The following is a 25027-nucleotide window of genomic DNA, read 5'->3' on the forward strand; positions in this document are numbered from 1 at the left end:
CTACTTTGACAAGGACCCAAATTCAGTCCACAATATCTGGAACTGTGTGTGTGTTTGTTTGTGTGTGGGTGTGTGTGAGAGCTACCCAGCCAAAACTATGCGTATTCTTGAATGAACCTTTATACAAGTAAAGACCTTCTTTCATTATTACTTTTAATCATTTTAATTTATTTATTTCATATTTACCTGATATTCATTTCATTCACTTAACATTTTAGGGAATATGAGGATTTTTCCATATCAGCAATAAAACATGAACCATATTTTCTTTCAGCTAACTCAATTTTATATTTTATTATTTAATTTAGAGGAAGCATATAGTACATAAAACAGATTATAATAAACAAGTAATAGTGAAACATCTGACTCATTGGCTGAATGGACAGTGTTGAGGCCTTCAGTTCAGAGGGTTCTGGGTTTGATTCCCGGCTGGACCAGGGATTTTAATCGCCTCTGATTAATTCTTCTGGCCCAGGGACTGGGTGTTTGTGTTTGCCCCAACACTTTCCTCTTCATATTCACACAACACACTACACTACCAACCACCACAGAAACACGCAATAGCGATTACATCCCTCCATATTGAGTTGGTGTCAGGAAGGACATCCAGCCGTAAAACAGGGCCAATCCATATGTGCGACACAGTTCGCACCCGCGACCCCACAGGTGCGGGGAAAGCGGTAGAAGAGGAAAAAGAAGAGTAAGTAATAGTAAAACATTTGTTATGAATGGATTATTTTTTATCACATTTTAAACTTACTTCTCTCCAAAAGAGTACCTGTATTGGTTCGAGTTACGAGATATTAAACAATCACTTTGTTAACAATCTTGCCTGCTGTACTAATAGCAACAACTGTGAATATTGCTTAACGAAAGTAAACTTATTTTCTCATCCCGAGGTGGTACAGCTCTTTTTAGACACGCTGCCAATGGAGAGGAGCTGCATGCACCATTTTTACCGCATATCAACCTTCCTGCCATTCCTAAATCTCTGGCAGTACGGTACTGGGAACTGAACTGAGGTCCCCGAGAACGGCAGCTAATTGTGCTAGCCATTATGCTGGCGGACATTCTTAACTACAAAATACAGGCATTGTAGCATGGCTGATGCGTGGTTGCATTGCGTGGGTCGGACATGAAACTATTCACCTATTTGTGCGACGTCATCAGAGCTACAGTAGGCCTATGCTACGGAGGTGGATATTTCTTAACTACGAAACACAGATGCACTGCATGACTTTGACGTGTGTTTGCATTGTGCGGGTCGTACGTATGAAACTATTCACAAATTTGTGTGATGTCATCAGAGCTGCAGTAAGGCTTGTACCCACTTCGAAGTGGAATCTTTGTTCTTCTCTGACGAATTATGTTGGGGGTCCTGTATGCAAGATTTATTTTTTTCATTTCCATTGCCTCAAAAAGCCATGAGGGTCTAATATGCAAGGTGGGTCTAATACACAAGTAAATACGGTATCTCAGTCAAGGTGCTCTTTCAAGTCCATAGCATAAGAAGCCATTTTCGTTCAGTCCACGATATCCAGTTATTTTAATGTATGTGTGCGATGCCAAGCCAAATCTATAGCATGCAGAGATTTGAAATTTTTGTCATAGGTGGGTACAGCATTTCACCCAATCATGGACGGCAGTGTCAAAGAGTAATTTTTCCTCCAAGAAATGAAGCTGTCATTGTCATCAACAAGCAACACAAGTCTATCAACACAACATGTAATACAGATGAGGCTGTAATCTACATGGCAGAGCTTTTGAACAACTTGGAGCGGACGATTGTAGCACCAATTAGCCTTATTGGGAATATAAATCCTCCTTACCTCTGCAACGGAACAAGACTCTCAGTTAAGAAACTGATGCCTAATATTATTGAAACCACCATCATGACAGCATGAGGCAGGCAAAGTAATTTTCATGTCTCGGATTCAAATCATCCATTTGGATATACTGTTTCAATTTAGATGTCTGCAATTCCCCATTTGTTTGAGTTTCACTATGAGCATCAACAAGTTATAAGGACAATCACCTTAAGTTTGATGCAAGTGTCATGGACTAGTATAACTTGGAAATAATTCTCTAAACCTATGGGTAAATAGTAGAAATATCAAGCTCGCTTAGTAGGTGTTGTTATTATTATTATTATTATTATTATTATTATTATTATTATTATTATTATTATTATTATTATTATTATTATTATTATTATTATTATTATTATTTACATAGTTATGTACAGACTTCATTTGGTATAAATCGTGGTCGTAACAAAACATGTGAGGTTATATCACAACGCATGCATCTGCTGTATGTATATTAATATGCGTTTATTTAATGCACGAACACGTAATTAATAGTATATGATGTATAAATCCATGTAATGTTGTGCGACACACGGTAATAGTCCAGAACAACGTATCCTTGTCACAAGAGAGTTACAAAACATCCGATCCATTTGTAAATAGGTTAATGGAGACTCTAGACATTACGAGAAAACATGTTGTGTCATACTTTTCTAGAAGCCTGGCCAGGCAATGTATATAAAGAGGCAGTCTTGGGAGTTGGAGTTGAGTTGTTAGCGAGACTTGCTAGTGAAAGTCGTTAGTGTGAGCTCATGTTGTGATTTTGTTGGTAATCGGTTGACATGCTAATGGAGCAGTCTTCTTCTTCTTCTTTGTAGCAGGGTTTTGTTCAAGATGGCAGTTTATTAGCGTGTGTGTATAATGTGTATATAATTGTAAATAAATCATTGTACACAACTGACAGCATCGCATGTGTGCATCGTTGTAGTTATAACAAGTTGTAGGAGTATATCTTCGGAAACCATGATTTCCATTTTCACACCAGGCAAATGCTGAGGCTGTACCTTAATTAAGGCCACGGCCGGTTTATTCCAATTCCTAGGCCTTTCCTATCCCATCGTCGCCATATGACCTATCTGTATCGGTGCGGCGTAAAGCCCCTAGCAAAAAAAAAGTTTGCTTTTTATATAATATGGTCTTTTATATAGTTTTAATATTACTGTATTTGTACCATCCACCAACTTGGTATCTTAAGCATTGAAAGAAAGAATATAATTAATAATAAAATAATGTAATATGTGCAATTTATGTAAAAACTATGTGTATTAATAAAAATAATGTTCTGTTTATTTTGCTGTTTAATAAACAGTTACAACTAATGGCTGAATTAATAAACGAGGACGAAGCCGCAGATACATGCTAGTCTTCACTAAAAGCGATGTTGATGCACACAGCTTAGGTTCAGAAACTACATAAAGAAACACTCCGTATCTGGTGTGTTCCCCTTTGGCTGTTTATGGCCTCCATGCTCTTGAGGAAGATGTCAATTAATGGTCTAATGTCGCTGTGGTCGATATTAATCGATCCCTCTTGGAGTGCCGTCTTCACATCCCCTAACGTCTTTGGAACAGCATCACAGCCTCAGTTTAGTCTGCCGACTTATCCCAGAGATATTCCATGGGATTTAAATCAGGGCTGCATGTTGGCCAGTTGAATTGAATAAACTCTAAGGCATCGAAATACTGTGATATGCAACACGCTACATGAGGACAAGAATTGTCATGCATAAATATGAATTTGTCACCAATAAATGGAGGAAAAGGCACAACATGATCAGCAAGAATCTTGTTGAAGTAACGATGAGCATTGAGTTTTTGAGTTTACTGTTCTCTATGAACACCAGTTCCATTTGGGCCTCCATGGAGATCTACCCGACACTATCATGAAGCCTCCGCCAAATGGTGACCTTACGGAAAATATGCATTCTGTATATCACACTGCAGATTGTATCCAAGCTCCTACGCTACCATTTGGAGATTTCAAGGAGAAATTGGACTTAAAAAAAACAGCACTCTGCTCAATGTTGCTTGGTCCACTGGGCATTCTGAGGAGCTAACTGAGGACAGATGGCTTGGTGCTGTCTGGTCAAATCTGGTCCCATAGCAGATCATTATTGAAGATATTGGTCTCTTAGGCATCATCAAAAAGTCCTCTTGCTCACATTAACACGACACACATGCTGTAGTCCATTCTGAGCTTCAACTGCAATTGTACGTTGATCTCTTAGGAAAATCATGAAAAATCGGTTATCTCGGGTTGAAGTTTTCCTTTTTCTGCCAGATCCAAGTCTTCTGAAGTAACTGTGTGTTTGTTAACTTAACCATTGTGGTTTAATTTTACACTGGTCCGTATTGACTACAATCTTTACTCCAATAAACACACATCTATATATATTAAAGGAGTTTACTAACAAAGCTGTGGCAAAACCGTCCGGCCATTCTACTGGACCGATTTGCTTCATTTCTGTTTTATTCTTTCTGGAATTACCTGCTGGTGAATCATGAGACATTGATAGGTCTCTAAGTTCTGCCAACTTTGAGTAATCATAAAATCAAATCATTAAATGATCACTCCAATAATTGCAGGCTAAGGCTTATGCTAACCCGCAATACATTCTGTAGTTAGCAGGTTGCTAAGCGACTAACACTTTCTTTAATATTCTGTTACATGTGATTTTCATCCTTAGTAATGTCACTGCATGCAGCCATGTTTAATTACTACCTGTCAAGCCAGAGAGTATACTTCCTCTGAGGATGGATGCTCTCTGATGATCTCTGCTAGATACTCTTTGATTCTCTGAGCTTCCCCAGCTTCTGAATATACCCAACAGATGGCAGAACGTTCCTAATAGCTTACATGCAGCTAAGAGAAAACAGGTTATGTACATACAGACGGGAAGGTATCAAATATACTAGCCTTGTGTATGACCATGAATAAAGCGCAGGGACAAACTCTTGGTAGTCTACTTACCCGAACCAGTTTTCAATCACGGCCAATTGTATGTTGCACTATCTCGGGCAAGATCTTTTGAAAATGTTAAGATCAGATACGGCCGAATGGTCGAAGCACAGAGAATATTGTATGGAAAGAAGTGTTATAAACTACATTACCGGTATTAAATGTTATAAAACTATTGTAAAGGGCAGGCAAAACAATATGACTGCAACTAGTTATATGACCTATCTAAACCACATTATAATGTAAGCATCTGGCACATCGTTCCATTTACAAACCTTGAAAGTAATGAGATAAAACATTGCACGAATTTCTGAGAACAAGGCTTCGGAGACTGATATTGAAGCCCAGACTCTTGTTCCTCTCCCCTCGACTCACCTCGCATGGCTTGCTGCTGTATGCCTGATAGCTGCGGGGACTGGGGGGATAAGTGTGCTAGGCTTCGGTCCGTCAGATCGCCACTACTAACTATCAGCCACGCATTACTCATCGTATATACTTCCTCACCTCATCCTTCTGACTTAATTATAACACAAGTTTAAGCAGTATTGGTAGAGTTTGTTCTTAATTATATAGATAACAGAGTGCTGGTATTTCACTCCTGTTTACTTCTACAACAACACTAGGTTCTATAGCCATTCTCCAGAATCATTTGTTTAACTTTTGATCAATACATTCCTTTTTTTAGTATATTCTTCCTTCCTTCCTTCCTTCCTTCCTTCCTTCCTTCCTTCTTTCCTTCCTTCCTTCCTTCCTTCTTCTCCCTCTATTTTACTAAAATTTTTTTTCCAAATTCTTCAGTATGGTAATTGAAGAGGCAAATCATTACGTTTGCATTTTAGCCGTGATAAAGTTGTAATAAATAATACAAAATCCTCTCTACTGGTCTAGTTCTGTTACAGAATAGCTCAACATTCAAGTTGTTCTGGTTTTGAAGAGCATGGTTCTGGGTCAAAGACTGCTATATACAGGTCCTGTTATATAGGCTACTCTTTGTGTAAATCAGTAGTCGATTACTTTTTGAAATACCTATTATAATCTAGGTAGAGAGAGAGTGTGTGAGAGAGAGAGAGAGAGAGAGAGAGAATAAAAGAATAAAAGAGAGAGAGCATATGGAACTTCATTCCTTTCAACTGAGAAAATGTTTGGGTAATGACTTTTGGACATATTCACTGAAAGAACAATTAATTTTCCATAATGCTGAAATATAAAGAACATATAAAGTTAAATTAACCACTTATGGACATTTTAAACTTTGTTTCAGGGTATTCCACCTGATGGAATTGTGATCTTTGGCTCGCAGCTACATACTCACTTGACAGGTACACGAGTGCTCACTCGTCATATCCGTGATGGGAAAGAGCTGCCTATGCTCAACTGGGACAACCACTATAGTACTCACTTCCAAGAAATTCGTCCCCTCAAACGCAGAGTCCGCATTCTACCTGTGAGTATCCTACGAAACATAAATCCTTCCTTTACTGCAGTAAAGTGCCAAGTAAAATACTATGGTCCATGAGAAACAGAATAATACTTGGTGTATATATGATCTCCATTAAAGATATTGAATATCTGTGGATGTAGGGTGAAAATGCATGTCTCAAAATATAATTTTTCATAAAAGAGCATTAAATAATGAAATGCTTCCAGTAAATCAGGGATTAGCAATGTGAAGATACTTGATATTTGTGAATAGAAAATATACGACAATGACAGATGATTCAATATAACATTTTTATTATCATCTGAAAAATGAAGGACATATTTTTAATCAAGAAGATTATAAAAGGTGAATATAATTGAGTGCTGATATGTAGCTTTACCTTACTTTATCACCATTTTTGTTAAAACAGGAAAAACAGCTTTAATAAATTTCTGTAGATTTCCTCAATGAAAAATTAAAACTAGGTTTTAGTTTCTAAGAACATCCGTTTTTCTTCAGACATCTCCTGTTTTTCTCTATACTTCTTGCATGCCAAGTAGACATACATTTGGATGTTGGCTGAGTTCTATTCTGCCTCATGATGGATAAACTATCACATATGGTGGATACGTTATCAGACCGGTTTGAAAGTGCTCTCAGAATGGTAGTAAATATCTCGGAAACAGGTGACTACCTGAAAAAAGAATCAAAAGAAGACATCCAGAAAGCAGTGACTGTCATCAGAAATAAAAAGCACCTTGGGTGATAAGTGCAAAGAAAGAACATCGACACTATCCCACTATTTAAATGAACCTAATTCACTTAATTGATGAATACCTTGTACACAATGCGTTTAATGAATTATATTATTAATATATATGAAACAGCATATGGCCTCCTGAGAGGTCTGGTATATGTCTTTCGATTTGACACCCATAGACAATATTGTTTGAGAAAATACACATAAATTAACTAGATATAATATAATAATTTAATGTGGCTATTTCTAGCCGAGTGCAGCCCTTGTAAGGCAGACCCTCCGATGAGGGTGGGCGGCATCTGCCATGTGTAGGTAACTGCGTGTTATTGTGGTGGAGGATAGTGTTATGTGTGGTGTGTGAGTTTCAGGGATGTTGGGGACAGCACAAACACCCAGCCCCCGGGCCATTGGAATTAACCAATGAAGGTTAAAATCCCTGACCCGGCCAGGAATCGAACCCGGGACCCTCTGAACCGAAGGCCAGTACGCTGACCATTCAGCCAACAAGTCGGACTAGATAATAATTACTCACAGCAAAATCCGTGGTTCAGGCATTTTAACCTTCATTAATAATTTCCTCTGGCTCACAGACTGAATGTATGTACTATCTTCAGCATTAGAATTCATTCTAGGAAGGGGCCCCATCCTCATAGACGCTTGAGTTGTTTATTGGTGTCAAATCGAAAGACATGTACCAGGCCTCTCGGGAGGCCATATGCTGTTTCATATATATTAATAATAAAATTTATTAAATGCATTGTGTACAAGGTATTCATCAATTAAGTGAGTGAGTTCATTTACATAATGGGGTAGTGTCAATGTTCTTTCTTCACACTTATCACCCAAGGTGCTTTGTATTTCTGATGACAGTCACTGCTTTCTGGATGTCTTCTTATGATTCTTTTTTCAGGTAGCCACTTGTTTCTGAGATATTTGCTACCATTCTGAGAGCACTTTCAAACCGTTCTTATAACGTATCCACCATATGTGGTAGGACTTTTAACCACTGAAAACTGCAGTGGAAAGTGTGAGAGAACTATTTTCACGTTGACAGTCTTTTAAAGTTTATCCATCGTGAGGCAAAATAGAACTCAGCCAACATCCAAATGTACATCTACTTGGCATGCAAGAAGTATAGAGAAAAACAGGAGATGTCTGAAGAAAAATGGATGTTCGTAGAAAATCTGGAAAGAGAATTTCAAAATAAGCTTCTTGTTATGGAGAAGAAGTACCAAGAATCTGTAGAAAATATAAAAACTTACTTGCCAAACTTGGAGATGAGATATTAAACACTTGTTACTATGATCTCCCCATATCTGAACCAGTACAAGCTTCTGATGCAGACTCTACAAGGCAGAGGTCGAAAAACTGTTCTTCACTTTTTGCTGTCCCAAAAGCTCCACAGGAAAAGACATTAGGTCGCAGTGAATCCCAGATTTTTTTGGCAACATGGTTTCAGACTCCTGCAAATAAAGGAATACCAACGATTAATAAGATTATAACTCCTAAGATAACCCAGTATACACCAATGACAATTATGAGGCGACGTTGCCTTGGAGAGTGGGCTTTGTCCATGTCTGGAAGTCCTCTGGTGGTGTCATCAGCTGTCCAAAAAAACACTGTCAATGTTAAAATACCCTTGCCAAATGGCTCGGTCTTTTCTATCTTACTACATCGTGGTTGAGTCGGAACTATTTTCCGCCGAACCTATCTGCGTCAACCAGAGAACAACTAGAAGCCATTTATAATACCAATATAGTCGGTCCATTATGGGACATTATAAATTTTCCAGCTAACTTATTCCTGGTTGCCTGCATTTTGCCCCAGTGTGCTAGGAAAACAACAGATAGGGAATCTGCTACCTGGGCAACTGCCCTAAATGCAGATCAGTAGTGACTAAGTTGGGCTCATCAGTTGGTAAATAGCACACCTACCAAGATGCATGGCTAGCGCATACCGTGGAGGCCATTGCATAGGCTACTTGGAGCCACTGGCAGTGCCAATGCACTATGAGAGACTTTGTCTCATTTTCAAAAACTGATGTCTGCCTGGCCATTAGATGATATAGATATATAATTTACTCATTCAGGACAAATATGGGAATCAACACCTATATCATAGAAGCTATTTTCCATAATTGTAATGTCATTTTGCAGAATTAGAATTTGTGAATGAAACCATTTCAATGTATGTATAACAATTACAGCAAGTGTGTACAGAAAGCTCACTCACTGATGCAAGGTATTGTTCTTTAAAATAATATGCAGCCACATAGTGCAAACTTCTTATTTACAAATTTACTGCAGAAAAGTAACTTTTAATTTTTCACAGGTGTTGACCTTTGAGCTCATCTCCAGTTTTCCATTTCCAGCTTTAGCCATGTCAGAATGTTAATGGCTCCTTTCCAGCTTCCTTTATCCAACCACCATAACTGCACCAAAACTGTGTTCTGATCCAGATACCTTATTATTGTGCTGTTCTTAATCAATTCCAACCACCTTCATCTGGGTCTATCTCTTGTTCTCCTTCCTTCAATGTGCTTCAGTGTCCTTCCCTCTTCCATCCTTTTAATATCTGAGTTTATTTCTCTCCAAGCTTTTCTACTTTGATTTCCTAGCTGACATCCTCATTTCTTATTCAGTTCTATCATACTTCTTAAAAATGTCAATTCACTGTCTGGATTTTACTTTACTTTCTTTTCTTCAGAGTCGAGGTCTCTGCATATGTCAGAATGGGGGCGATCAAACATACAGTACATCATCTCTCTACTCTTCGTTTAATTGAGTTTTCCATCACAATCAAAACAGGGTCACCTGTACCATAGCCTTCCTGAGTGTTCACTTCTCCCTTTGTAATGCCTTAATAATACTCTCTGCTCACTTACCTACTTTCCATCCATCCCTTTTTTCTCTTGAGAGCTTTTGCGCCTTCCATATCAAATGCTCCTCAACCCAGCAGCCTACTCATTTTGGAGTGAATAGATCTGCTTCTTTCCTAAAGCCTTTCCCTTTTGTTTGAGAGGGATTACCTAATTCTAAAGTGCCAGAGCTATCTGGATCCAGTGTACCTATGTTTATTGTCTGACACCCGGTCATCAGTCCCTAATGGCATGAGGTGCAACAAAATGAAAATTAAAACTTAAAAATGTATCCACTGACTAGAATCTAAAACAAATGCTAATGAAAAAGTTATCGTGAAACAATCGGTGGACCAAATTCACAATGCTTTAATTACTGGGATGATGCTGATTATATAACGGGATCCAAAATCCAGGTCACCGGCCCCTCACAATGGTACTAATCACTAGTAAAGCAGAACCATGGTGTTCCTCCTACAATGGTACTAATCCCAGGTAACATAGACTCATGGTGTTTCTCAAATGATGGTACTAATCACAGGTAATGTAGACCCATGTTATGTCACATACAATGACACCACTTACAGATAACATAAATCCATCATGTTTTGCATATAAGGGTGCTACTCACAAGCAATGCAGACACATGGTGTTCTGCACGTAGTGGGAATAATCGCGGGTGCTTGTATTCCCATGGCATTTCTCACTTAGTAGAACTAATCACAGGCCATGTATACTCATGGTGTTGCTCACATAGTGGTACTAATCATTGGCAATGTAGACCCACAGTGTATCACACATTATGGCACCACCCATAGGCAACACAGACCCGTGATGTTCTTCATATAATGGTACCACTCTCATAGCAATCCTCCTTTGTTGATACTAATCACAGATCCAGCTGGAGGCCATAGAGGTTTGCGCTCCTTAGGTAGTAGGGATTATTACTCTAGAAGGAGGCACAACCAGGAACATGTCATAGTATTAATCGCAAGAAAAGTTGATCCATGATGTTCATTGCATAATGGTGGTACTAGTCGCAAGTAACGTCGACCCATGGTATTACACACATAATGGTACTAATCACAAGTAGTCTCAAGGTTTTAATGTCATCATCCATTGGTCGCCTCTTTTAGTCACCTCGTATGATAGGCAGGGGATACCGTAGGTGTATTCTTCATCTGCGTTCCCCATCCACAGGGGGTTTAGCCATATTTTGTGGCTTTATGATTTCCACAATTTTAGAGCTAAATGAATTATTATTTCTGTACACAAAATTGTAACTATTTGTCTTAACGTTGGACTGATGTATTTTTTTTTTCCCCTGACAACTATATGAAAAAGGGCCAATATATTATCACTCCTTTCAGCTCTTTTTTTCTATTTCTTCCAGATTAACATTGAGCATTGTTAAATTAGTTAACACAGGCTATAAAAAAAGAAAATGAGATCAGTAAAGATTTTCTCTATAGTCCCATTTAAGAAAATTGTGACTTCTTGTGATAAAGTATGAAACGTGGGTAAACAGAAAGGCGTATTGCACATTTGGCAGTATCATCACATCTCTTCCCTTGATCACTTTCCAGTCCCTTTGTAACTTTGTCATCCAATACAGCTCCAGCTTACAGTTTATCAGGTTTCTAACATATTGTCACTTAGAGAATTAAGACACTGTTATGCCACTGTAGGAATGAACAGGGAAACAAAGCATGCGGAACTCATGCTCCATACTCTTCTAAACTAGGGTGTGTATTCTATCCAGCAATGGTCAGTGGTCCCATCTAGCAGCAGTATAAGAAACTTGAACTCTTTAATTCAAAAAATGTTTACCAGAAGAGACAATTTATTTGTTAAGAAATCCAAACCTGAGCACTGCTTGGGCTCAAGCAGTAATACATTAGGATCAGCAGTAATACATTTATACTTCCGATGTAATGTTATGGGTGAATAGTATCTTCTCATAGTGTATTTGATGAGAGATGCCAATTGTAACTTTTTATTAGGAACTGAATTTTTACTACTGCAGTGAAACCTGGCTGGTATTATTTTGTGCAGATAAGAAAATATATAACAACATTATTATTATTATTATTATAGAAGAATAAAGAAATAACAATTGTTATTAATCTTTACTTTGCTGACAATTGATGTATACATGATATCAGCACTAAAATATTACAAATTATGTTTCATATAAATATGTACATACCAGGTGGTATCTTCTAAAAGAAATGGTACTACAGTCGACACCCTTATTCAGTGGACACCTCCCTATAAGGACAATTTTCCTCGGAACCGACTTTATTTTACATAAGACAAGTATTAAATTGGCCTCATTTAAGCGGACACCTCGAACTCCGGACAGCGGACACCGCCATTTGTACCGTCCGCTTGACTTAAGCGGACACTTTACATGTTGCAGGACAATTTATTACTCCAGACCACATGTCATCCTTCCTTTTAAAACCATTCTTCAGACATAAGGAAATCCATTTTGAATGTTGGTACTATTTTGAGTGCAAGGGGAGAGAAAGTACATAGGAATGCAGTTCTACCTAGTAGTGTATAGGCCTATTCAGAGAATTCTAATTGCCCAGAAATGCTGCCAGGGACTGTTGACGCACAAGTTACCTGGGGATTTTCCTCCCTTCTTGCATCATTCTATTCATAACTCGGATTGTCACTGATAAGGTCGAGCTCAGGTAGTCAACTTGAGAAGGAAAAGACAGTACAGGCACTAATTAGTGAGACAGAAATACTGTAGTTGTCTGTTAAACATGAGTAACAAGGGATGATCGTGTTTAGATCTCGAGGCAAGAAGAAATGTGATTATACAAAGTGACAAGGGACTTTCAGTGAGAATTTGTGTGTCACGCTGCACCGCGAGTACGGCGAGAACACTATGGAACCATTTAACAGACTTTATTTCGTTTTTGAGAATATTGCAGTTAAGAAAACATGTGCTAAATTTATACAGACGAAGCTTCACGATTACTTCACGAAGCTGTAATGTTTGTAAATGATGTAAAATCACTTATAATAATTCTCTGTTAAATACTAACACAGAAATGACTTAGAATAATAAAAATATGCATGCTTATATTTAAGGTGGATGTTCTTTGCTGTTAAAATGTTCAATTACACTGACTGACAGAGCAAATGCAACACCAAGAAGGAGTGGTCAGAACTTTATGCCAATTGCAGGGTAGACTGACGTCACTGAGGTACGCTCATGATGTGAAATGCGCCGCTGTGCTGCGCACGTAGCGAACGATAAATGGGACACGGCGTTGGCGAATGGCCCACTTCGTACCGTGATTTCTCAGCCGACAGTCATTGTAGAACGTGTTGTCATGTGCCACAGGACACGTGTATAGCTAAGAATGCCAGGCCGCCGTCAACGGAGGCATTTCCAGCAGACAGACGACTTTACGAGGGGTATGGTGATCGGGCTGAGAAGGGCAGGTTGGTCGCTTCGTCAAATCGCAGCCGATACCCATAGGGATGTGTCCACGGTGCAGCGCCTGTGGCGAAGATGGTTGGTGCAGGGACATGTGGCATGTGCGAGGGGTCCAGGCGCAGCCCGAGTGACGTCAGCACGCGAGGATCGGCGCATCCGCCGCCAAGCAGTGGCAGCCCCGCACGCCACGTCAACCGCCATTCTTCAGCATGTGCAAGACACCCTGGCTGTTCCAATATCGACCAGAACAATTTCCCGTCGATTGGTTAAAGGAGGCCTGCACTCCCGGCGTCCGCTCAGAAGACTACCATTGACTCCACAGCATAGACGTATAGACGTGCACGCCTGGCATGGTGCCGGGCTAGAGCGACTTGGATGAGGGAATGGCGGAACGTCGTGTTCTCCGCTGAGTCACGCTTCTGTTCTGTCAGTGATAGTCACTGCAGACGAGTGTGGCGTCAGCGTGGAGAAAGGTCAAATCCGGCCGTAACTGTGGAGCGCCGTACCGCTAGACAACGCGGCATCATGGTTTGGGGCACTATTGCGTATGATTCCACGTCACCTCTAGTGCGTATTCAAGGCACGTTAAATGCCCACCGCTACGTGCAGCATGTGCTGCGGCCGGTGGCACTCCCGTACCTTCAGGGGCTGCCCAGTGCTCTGTTTCAGCAGGATAATGCCCGCCCACACACTGCTCGCATCTCCCAACAGGCTCTACGACGTGTACAGATGCTTCCGTGGCCAGCGTACTCTCCGGATCTCTCACCAATCGAACACGTGTGGGATCTCATTGGACGCCGTTTGCAAACTCTGCCCCAGCCTCGTACGGACGACCAACTGTGGCAAATGGTTGACAGAGAATGGAGAACCATCCCTCAGGACACCATCCGCACTCTTATTGACTCTGTACCTCGACGTGTTTCTGCGTGCATCGCCGCTCGCGGTGGTCCTACATCCTACTGAGTCGATGCCGTGCGCATTGTGTAACCTGCATATCGGTTTGAAATAAACATCAATTATTCGTCCGTGCCGTCTCTGTTTTTTCCCCAACTTTCATCCCTTTCGAACCACTCCTTCTTGGTGTTGCATTTGCTCTGTCAGACAGTGTATTTTTACAAACTTGTTTTAGCGGACACCTCTCGTAACGGACATTTTCCCTCGGAACCGACGGTCTCCGCAGAAGGGAGGTTTGACTGTAGTTGTTACAGAGTTTTACTCAGTGATGGAGTAAAAGAAACGCTATTACTTTTCATATTAGCTTAAAAATAAGGCAAGTAAAACTGTACTTCAGCCAGCCTCATGGCATACCTGCCAACGTTTGAAAAGGGCTATCAGTAAAACTCACGTGCAACAAGAAATCTAACGATTTTGGACATACCCAAGCTTAAGACAAACAATGTTACATGTGGATATTCATTTTCACCTATTCAATACAAAGTGAGTTCTTGTGATTAAGAATTATATCTTGTCATATTAATTACAAGGACATGTTTTGCCCATTATATGGGCATCATCAGCCTTAATCTCATACCTGTAGGATAAAAATCAGGATCTTGATTGTCCTTAATCGAAGTTTTGAAGAAAAAAGTACATCAGATCAAAATTTAGATGTATGGCTTTTCAGGCGTTTGCTCTATTAACCAGCATTTCGTCTTAGGTCTGACACTAGACTCGACAGAGTGGGATGTGTCAGACCCTACCCACTGATGCTGGGGTGTATGCAGGTGAAAAGCGAAGCGAAAACAAGTTATTTCACTCCCTCTCCTCAGACGAGGACGGGCGGGCCCATCAGCTCAACTAAGGAGCTCTTAGGCCATGTGAAGGGAAGAATTTATAGTAAAGAGAAAATTGCAGGTGAACTTATCAGAAGCCTCTTACGTGGCACAGTCTGATAACTGCATACGGGAGATAAAACTCTACAATGGAATTAATGCCCGCCTAGCAATTCCAAATGGTAATTCTAAATTCCCATGGAGGGAATTAGATATTTTTCCACCAATAGAGCATTGCCAGGCGGGCATTAATTCCATTGTGGAGTTTTATCTTCCGTATGCAGTTATCAGACTGTGCCACATAAGAGGCTTCTGATTTCAGCTGCATACTCTTTTCGTTTATCGCATGTCCACGCTTTTTTTCGGCTGGGTGGCGCTCATCTCTGCTGTTACCCAGTCGGCCCAAGGCAAATCAAACGGGCAGACGCCTAGTTGGCTGTCGCCTCCCCTCTCCACCATGTACTCGTGCCTAATCAAGGGCGTGGACACTTCTTACTAATGATGGGCTAGCGACGGCATCGAGTAATGTGCTCTTAAAATCGGTATGCTCGACTCCAGACTCGAGTCCAAGCATACTAGTGTCGCTATCTGTGGACATATCTTAGAACTATAATCTATTGTACTGGATTGCACGGCATTCAGGGTCACCCACAGAATATTTTTGTGATGTAGATTGCAATATGTTTGCTGCTGATAATTGGTTTTATTGAGTCATCGGTCGTCAATAATTTGATTGTTACGATAATTATTAACATCATAGGCAAAATATTTATGACTTACTAACAAACCATCAACTTGAAAGATAGACACGTAGGACCGAAGATGAGCGTAGGACGGGGACAATTTCCACACTTTGGTGAGGACCTTTTCTAATGTCGATAACGGCAGCGTTCTATTGTTATTGTTATTATTATTACTTTTATTACTGTGCAGCCTGGAAGTAGCCACCAGGGATTTGTTGATAGCTATGAAATATTATTCCCGCGACGTCCTTGTAGGAAAACGTGTAATAATATTGAGCAAAATAATGACAATACTACTGCCAGAGAATTTATTGCAAAGATACATGTGTAGGGCGTTCAGAAACATACATGTGCTGTAGTATCACTTACTGTTATTATCCAACTCGTTGGCTGAATGGTCAGAGTACTAGCTTTCGGATCAGAGGGTCCCGGGTTCGATTCCCGGCCGGTTCGGGGATTTTAATCGTTTCTGATTAATTCTCCTGGCTCGGGGACTGGGTGTTTTTGTCCGTCCCAACACTCTCCTCTTCATATTCACACAACACACTACACTACAAATTACTACAGAAACGCAAAGTTCGGTTAGGGGCGCGCGGCTGTGAGCTCGCATCCAGGAGATAGTGGATTCGAATCCCACTGTCGACAGCCGCATCCTTCCACTTCCTAGGCCTTTCCTATCCCATCGTCGCCGTAAGACCTATCTGTGTCGGTGCGACGTAAAGCAAATAGCAAAAAAAAAAAAAAGAAAAATATTGCTTACATCCCGCCGCTATTCTTCGACCTTCGCTCAACTTCTTAAGACTACACTCGGTTTTGTTCATCATCACGTGGTTGGTTCATTCCCGCTCCTCGGGAGAGGAGGGGGCGGGCCACCAGCTCAACTAAGGAGCTCTTCGGCCGTTCGAAAAGAAAAGTAGAGAGTATTAAAGAGGGTATGTATGGTACATACCGTATAGGGAATAATATAAGAGTGGGCGCAGGGGCAGCGGAACAGCAAGGCGGGACCCAGGGGAGATCCACAAAGCACCCCGCCAGAGCAAGGCCCTCGCGAACACCAGAAAAAGTACTGCAAGGAAGGTAGTCGTTACAATGTATCTTGAGGCGTACAAGAGATTTTACAAATATTGAGCGGCAGGAGGTAATGAGTACTGTGGAAAGGGAGAGGGAGGGACAGGGTAGGATTGTAAGAGGAAGTAGTATAGAGTGGTAGACAGGTTAGTGACAGATGTGGCCAGTAGACGGAGAAGGTCCAGTATCGGAAGAGACGGTAGGGGAACAGGTATGTAGGAAGTAGGGACCGGAGGTTGTTGCAGGGGCGGGGTGGGTGGCGGAGCGAGAAGAAGCGGTTGGAGGAGGAGAACAGGCAGGAGAGGGTTGCGAAGATGTGGGGGGTCGGACGTGCCGCGGCGGGGAGCGAGAGGGCTCCACTCGATGGGTTCTGCCGCGAAAGTGAACTCCGGAGGTAATGAGATGATCGACGTCGGCGACGGAAGAGAGTCGGAGGCGGACCATGAAGGTCGGGCCATCGGTGTTGAAGATCCGGAAAACCTTGCTGACGGGAACGCCTTCCAGTTGCAGTTCGTGGAGATTGTCGTGGTCGGTGATAACAGGATCTACCCCACGGACGACACAGCTCGGTGATGAAGACTGTTGACGTGGTGGTGTAGAGGTACGTGCAGGGTCGACGGTGGCATCCGTGAGAGGGGGCAGCTGGGAAGATGTTAGGGGTGTTGAGAGGGTGGTGGTGGTCATGATAGGAGATGGATGGCTATACGTGACAGAGGAAACAGATGTTCGGGTAGTATGGACTACAGAGGTGGTAGTGGCAGGGGTGACAGTAGGAAGAGTGGTAGTAAGAGTAGTTACGGGGAGGGGAGAGACAGGGAGGGAAGTAGCGTAAGGGGACACGATTTTGATGGGAAAGTGAGGGTCAGAGGCCAATTGGTGCAAAATATGGTCCGGAGGAGGAAGTGTTTTATGTTCTTTATGGAAGAGATAGACGTGGCCAGAAGCGCGAAGAGTCGCTGCTTCCAGTGGATCTGTTAAGAATGCCACACATCCGGAGAAGGTTGACCAGAAGATGCATCTTGTAGGCGGAAGACGACATTAATCCGAGTACTAAGGTTGACAAGCTCCTGGCGAATATCAGCGGGAGTATGAACAGTGTCCACGTTCTTGATGAGGAGAGAGCAATCTGCCATGGTGAGGGGAGGCGACAGCCAACTAGGCGTCTGCCCGTTGAATTATTCTTGGGCCGACTGAGAATGCGAGACGAGCGCCACCCAGCCGAAAAAATCGTGGACAGGAACAGAGTATGAGGGATGGTTTTGTTCCTTTGCACAGTCATGTGTTGCAATGATAAACGTCAAAACGGAGGGTGTATTTTGTTCATTGCGTTCATTGTTTAGCTAGAACAGAACGACGTTCTGTCTGATTATTTGCTTCGTGTACATACATCACATTCCGGACGCCTAATCTTAATACCCTACATTATATCTGCCGAAAGTATGATGTAAGTATAAACTATTCACCTGTTCCCTCGGACGATTGTAGGCATACCGTGACAGTGAAAAAAATGAAATGGCGTATGGCTTTTAGTGCCGGGAGATCCCAGGAGGGGTTCGGCTCGCCAGGTGCAGGTCTTTTGATTTGACTCCCGTAGGCGACCTGCGCGTCGTGATGAGAATGAAATGATGATGAAGCAACACATACACCCAGCCCCCGTGCCAGGGAAGTTAACCAATGATGGTTAAAATTCCCGACCCTGCCGGGAATCGAACCCGGGACCCTGTGACCAAAGGCCAACGCTCTAACCATTTAGCCATGGAGCAGGACACCGTGACGGTGATTTTAAATAATAATAATGTTATGAGTTTTACGTCCAACTACGTACATTTTTATGGTTTTCGGAGATGCCGAGGTGCCGGAATTTAGTCACCCAGGAGTTCTTTCATCTGCCAGCAATTCTACCGACACGAGGCTGACGTATCTGAGCACCTTCAAATATTATCGGACTAAACCAGTATCGAACCTGCCAAGTTGGGCTCAGAAGTTCAGATAACTATGCTATCATTATTAGAATAGATGGCATATTCAGTGGAGTGGGTGAAAGACGCCGTGAACGTATATTTTCATACTTTATTATGCGTATGTAGTTGTAGTATTATATTTCGCAAGTAATCATCAAATTCAGATTACTTATTTTGCTTACTCATTAAGAATATTTATATTGTACCGGTCTATCGCAATCCCATAAAACCTCGGCGACCACTTGTACATTATGCTCCATCCATCCAACAGCGGGCGAGAGAGCGAACGTGTGACGTCATGCTGTCATCGAGTTTTCGCAAGCGAAACGAGCCCGAGCCTGGACTCGAAAGAGTCGAGTACCGCGATTCCAGGCATCACTCGCGCACATCACTACTTCTTACTCTCCGACCTCCATCCGTGATGAAATTCGCCGCAACGGAACCTTTGTGGACGCAGTTCTTCGCCTCCAGGATGGCCTCTCCGGACAACCTTCTCCAGACGTCGTCGCCTTCTTCCGCTTTCCAGGCCCACCGCTCGGCATCTTTGAACATGGCATACGACTATATGATGCAGACTACGCTGCAGTCGCTACTCCGGAGCATCTCCTCCAGCAAATTATTTCCCTTCCTGACTTCCCCCTCTCCCCTACCATCCCTCCCATCGTTACCCACTCCACCCCCACATTTACTACTACCACCACCACCGTTACCACTTCAGTACATTCTGCTCCGTCTACTTCCACCTGCACTGTTTCGTCCTGTCACCCCTCTTCTATCATGTCTGCACCAGTTATCTCCCTCCCTGCTCATTCACAGCCGCCCCCTGCTCCCTTCACTGATGCCACTGCCGCCGCTCCGCCACTCTCCCCCAACACTGCAGACCCCTCCGTACCAGCTCACAACCGGCCATCGTCATCGAGCTGTGTCATCCGTGGCCTGGACCCAGCATTCACCGAGCAAGACATCCTGGCTGCACTGACCTCCGCCGGCGTTCCAGCCCTTCGAGCGCTACGCATCTTTAACTCCAGCGGCCCGACCTTCATGGTTCGTCTCCAAGTCTCCTCTACAGCCGACGTCGACCATCTCATCACCACCGGCGTTCGATTTCGGGGGCGAACATCTCGCTCTCCACCCCGCCCCGCTCGTTCCCCTCCTCTTACCTCTTCTCTTAGTCCGCCGTCCGCCCCGCCACCCACGCCCCCACCGCAAGCGGTCCCCTTACCAGCTCCACAACCTAACTTCTTCCTACCACCCCTCCCGACCCTAGACCTCCTCCGTCTTCTTGCCACCTCCCTTACCAACATTACCACCTCCCTTTCCTACCTTCTCTCTCAATACTACACCCCGCCTTACACCCCATTTCTACCCACACCATATATGTAATACGATTATGTACATGTCTGTAACTCACTGTCACTCTCTGTAACGCGCGCCCGAGATACATCAGTTTTCAATAAAGTCCATCGTCCCCCTTTTTCCCTGCTGTTCGTAGGGGTTTGCCTGCGCGGGATGCTTTGCGGGTTTCGCCCTGGATTCCGACTTGTTGTGCCGGTGTCCTTACGCCAGATTCATTCACTTTTTTCCCCTCTGGTGTGTTCAACACACACCCCCTACATTTTCTCTTTTCTGTAAATTCTTCCCTTCACACGGCCTAAGAGCTCCTTAGTCGAGCTGATGGCCCGCCCCTCCTCGTCTGAGGAGAGGGAGTGAAATAACTTGTTTTCGCTTTTCGCTTTTTCACCTGCATACACCCCAGCATCAGTGGGTAGGGTCTGACACATCCCACTCTGACGAGTCTAGTGTCAGACCTAAGACGAAATGTTGGTTAATAGAGCAAACGCCTGAAAAGCCATACATCTAAATTTTGATCTGATTTTTGATATGCTCTATTGGTGGAAAAATATCTAATTCCCTCCATGGGAATTTAGAATTACCATTTAAAAAAGTACATATCATAAAGTTGAGGATAATTGTTATAGGTACTTGTTTAATATTTCCAAACCAAACCCCATGGCACTACAGCCCTTGAAGGGCCTTGGCCTACCAAGCGACCGCTGCTCAGCCCGAGGGCCTGCAGATTACGAGGTGTCGTGTGGTCAACACGACGAATCCTCTCGGCCGTTATTCTTGGCTTTCTAGACCGGGGCCGCCATCTCACCGTCAGATAGCTCCTCAATTCTAATCACGTAGGCTGAGTGGCCCTTGAACCAGCCCTCAGGTCCAGGTAAAAATCCCTGACCTGGCCGGGAATCGAACCCGGGGCCTCCGGGTAAGAGGCAGGCACGCTACCCCTACACCAGGGGGCCGGCTTGTTTAATATTTACGTACTAAAATATGTCTATAAGATGAAAGAGTAGGATGACTGATGTTGCAACATACTTACAATAATTTTTTTTAAAAATTTACAATCAGTCCTTATTTATAACTTTTAAGAATGTCCATGGCTAAAACTGTGAAATCAAGTTGCATGTTATAAGTTCTCCATGAACACTTTTTTGGTACGTTAAATGGAACATGGTTAAAGGCGCCCCATACTGGCTGAGGGTGTAAAATGTTAATTAGAACACGAACAGCTTAATCTTTAGAAAATGTAGAAATGTGTTTTAGATCACTCCTAGTGGAGGTTAAGTTAGAATGTAAAGCTGTTAGACTGTTGAAGTTGTTAAGGTTGTTAATCTCGCATGATAAGATGAATCAACAGCCTTCTTAATGTTCGTTGTAGAAGCGAGGAAGGGTTCTTGACTGTGTGTAGCCGTATTTATCTTAGCTTGCGCACATGCTAGTTCAACTTTGAAGTCATAGTTGTGGCCTCTTTAGCTTCCTGCAAACAGTCTTAAGAAAATGTTTTGTCACAACAAGGACCAGAACTCCTGGTCTTCGAAATAGAAATACTGTAGACTCCACAGATTCATTGGACATGGATGATCTGAACTCTGTTCTATTTTTCTTCACAAGGCTGAAAACATTTTCACATTCTGCATTACTATGGGAAATGATGAGAATAGAGAGCATTACTCTAGAAATTTGGTTATACTTAAGAAGTCCATCGGCTCCACAAATTCTCGATATTTATGCCCAACTGGAATCACTTGCAGCATCATGATTTGCAGCCAAAGTGTCATCTACCTGAAGAGCTGTGAACTGCCTCTGAAGCTCATTCACCACCTCATCTGTAATTTCATTCTCTTCCCTGCATAACAAGATAGAAAACTTTTCCAAGAAAAAAAAGAATGGAAGAAAACTGTGCATCTTCAATTTTGTCTAACCTTGAGCATGCTTTAACACATCATCCTTGAGTGGAAACTTGTAGTCACAGGCAGTACAAAAGTAGTTTCCCACTGATGAAAAGAAAAGGGATTTATCTGTATCCTGGAGATCATTCACTATGTTTGAAGTCTGAATGCCAATAACTAACTCATTATCACTTCTTTGATTTTGAATCAAGTTGTACTCAACTTTAAGCAATGAGGAGCTTTTGACAATTTTGGGTTTAATAAACTTGGTGAACAACTGCTTTAGGAAATCTATTAGAAGTTGTAATAAAAAGTGTACTTATGCGGAAGAAGTCTGAGGGGCAACAGTGAATTTGTCAAATACAGGAATAGTCACATGAAGGAAAGTGCAAAAGGCCTTGTTCAAGTTTGAGGACTGGAACATAAACAATTTTTCCTCACGTGTTGTAGCAGAATCAAGAATTCTCTTCTTCTGATACTCTTTGGATCCACTTTGTTCAACTCTAGGTACTCTGAAAGATGTCAAGTTTGTGGGAATGTTTTGGGTACATAATATTACTTCCTCCTTGAAGAAAGAAAGAATCAGATCCCACTGGTCCAGTAGTCTATCCAAACATTTGCGTAAAGATAACCACCTAGTACATACTTGCTTTAGAGTTTTCTTTGCCTCTTTATTGTGCAAGTTCTGAAATTTCTGAAGGCATTTCTTTAATTTGATACTCTTCTCTAAGAAATAAAATATATCAACAAGGATCTCATCCACTTTAAGTGCGGCCATTATCCAGTATTCGGGAGATAGTAGGTTCGAATCCCACTGTGGGCAGCCCTGAAAATCTGAAAATGGTTTTCCGTAGTTTCCCATTTTCACACCAGGCAAATGCTGGGGCTGTACCTTAATTAAGGCCATGGCCGCTTCCTTCCCACTCCGAGCCCTTTCCTGTCCCGTCGTCGCCATAAGACCTATCTGTGTCGGTGCGATGTAAAGCAACTAGCAAAAAAAAAAAAAAAAAAAAAAAAAAGCATCTTGCCTAGTAAGCCTCATTTTGGTGCTGCTATTGGTTTTTGTGGTTTTCCTATAACCTTTGGTGATATTATTTGAGGGCCTGGCTATGGTAGAGTAATTGATGATTGCGATTGTTTTCACCACTGAAGGATATAAATCAATTTCAGAAATGGGCCAGAGCTATTAGACGAAAGGATACTGAGTTAAGACGTATTAGCAGAATTTGTCGTGTTCATTTCTCTGATGATTTGACAGTAAAATCAGATAACTGTATAGTAAATGGTGAAAAATTGGATATCACTCGATGTGACCGGGCGGTTGGGGCCGTTCAGCGGTGAGCTGGCATCCGGGAGATAGTGGTTTCGAACCCCTGTCGGCAGTCCTGAAGATGGTTTTCCGTGGTTTCCCATTTTCAAGGCCATGGCTACTTCCTTTGCACTCCTAGGCCTTTCCTATCCCATCGCCGCCATAAGACCTATCTGTGTCGGTGCGACGTAAAGCCAATTGTACATAAATAAAGAGATATCTCTCGCGTGAGATGGAAATTACGTCCAGGAGCAGTGCGTCACATTTTCCCTCATTTTCTGAAATACATTTCAAGTGAGATTAAGTCCTGTGAAACTCCCAACAGGAAAAAGAACCTAGACGCCATCAGGAAAAGAAGAAAGAAGATTGAAGACGAGACTGCACCAGCAAATGGGGAATTAAAAGACCAGTCTGATGTTCATGGTTCTTTTAATATGCTGTGCGCCGTTCCCGCATCCAGGTTGGGTCGCATAAGATCCAGACTAGCTCGAAGACAACATCAATTTCCAAAATGCAGACGAAATTCCGGGCTATGGGCTCCGTAACGAGAGAAAACACCGTCATGGTAAACTATCGGATAAACAAAACCTACGCACCGGACGTCTCCTAGTCGTGTATCCGGTTCGTTTCCAGCTATTATAGCATAACTCTTAACCTATATTCACTTAAAAACTAAATACTTATCCTAGGAAGTCATTGAAAGAATCACTAATTTTATACAATACTATTTATTAAAAATGAAGAAAATCTTGAAAAAGTACTTTAAGTACTTTGAATATCATTAAAGAAATGAATAATAATTAATTGATGTTGCATCTCATCAAATGCTTTCAAAGTATTTTAAAATTAGAGCCCTCCAACTAATTAACAAGAAGAAATATAATCAAATATTTATAATCTTGATTGGGAGCACATTGAAAATGTATGTATGTTCAGTCCGTCAGCGATTCCGCAGGTGGGATCCTCAACAGCTCTGCCATTAGCTGTCATAGATGGCCTAGGCATCACTGAAGAGGCATACCAGGGAAATGAGGAGGGAGGTAGTTTCCTATTGCTTTCCTCACCGAGCCAGAGTTGCTATTACATATCAGTCTGCCAAGCCCACTGAAATGCATGCACCAACCGACCCTATGAGCAACATTTTCACACCATTTATAGCAAGGACTAGCTGCATAAGGATTGGCATTACTAGCATCGCTCATACCTCAGTCACTTTCATATTGTCAAAGCCAAGGATAAGACAGAGACAGATCAATGAAAGTAACAAAATTGCTCTAGCCTATACCAGAATACATAGTGCACTGTAAACACTAGGTCCTGTCAGCAAAGGCATAAATTGAAAATGGCTGACGCAAAATATTTACATTGCTTTAAATACAGATAAAATCAGAATCACGCTTATAACCTTCTCTCATCATCACATAATCTGGTCCTACAAACTTTCACTTGATTTGATTAATTATTCCCTACTCAATTTGCAGTAAGACAAATTCATTTGCCAGTAACTAACACATTCAGTCATCAGGGATATTACTTGTCAAAGAAAAATTTTTCTTCTCAAATATCACAAACATTTCACATGTCTTCTACAACTTTTCCAAGTTCTCAATGCGGTATT

General features: G+C 42.0%; 1 protein-coding gene across 1 annotated transcript in view; it reads left to right on the forward strand.

The window, feature by feature from the left end:
* Tbh (Tyramine beta hydroxylase) overlaps nt 1–25027 on the forward strand; it is a 145100-nt gene that overhangs the window by 97211 nt on the left and 22862 nt on the right. The window contains exon 7 of the mRNA XM_068227054.1: nt 6088–6270. Within this exon, the coding sequence (XP_068083155.1) occupies nt 6088–6270 (183 nt within the window). The remainder of the gene's footprint in view (nt 1–6087; nt 6271–25027) is intronic.

The sequence above is a fragment of the Anabrus simplex genome, chromosome 3 (assembly GCF_040414725.1).
Source record: "Anabrus simplex isolate iqAnaSimp1 chromosome 3, ASM4041472v1, whole genome shotgun sequence".
NCBI classification, from domain to species: Eukaryota; Metazoa; Arthropoda; class Insecta; order Orthoptera; family Tettigoniidae; genus Anabrus; species Anabrus simplex.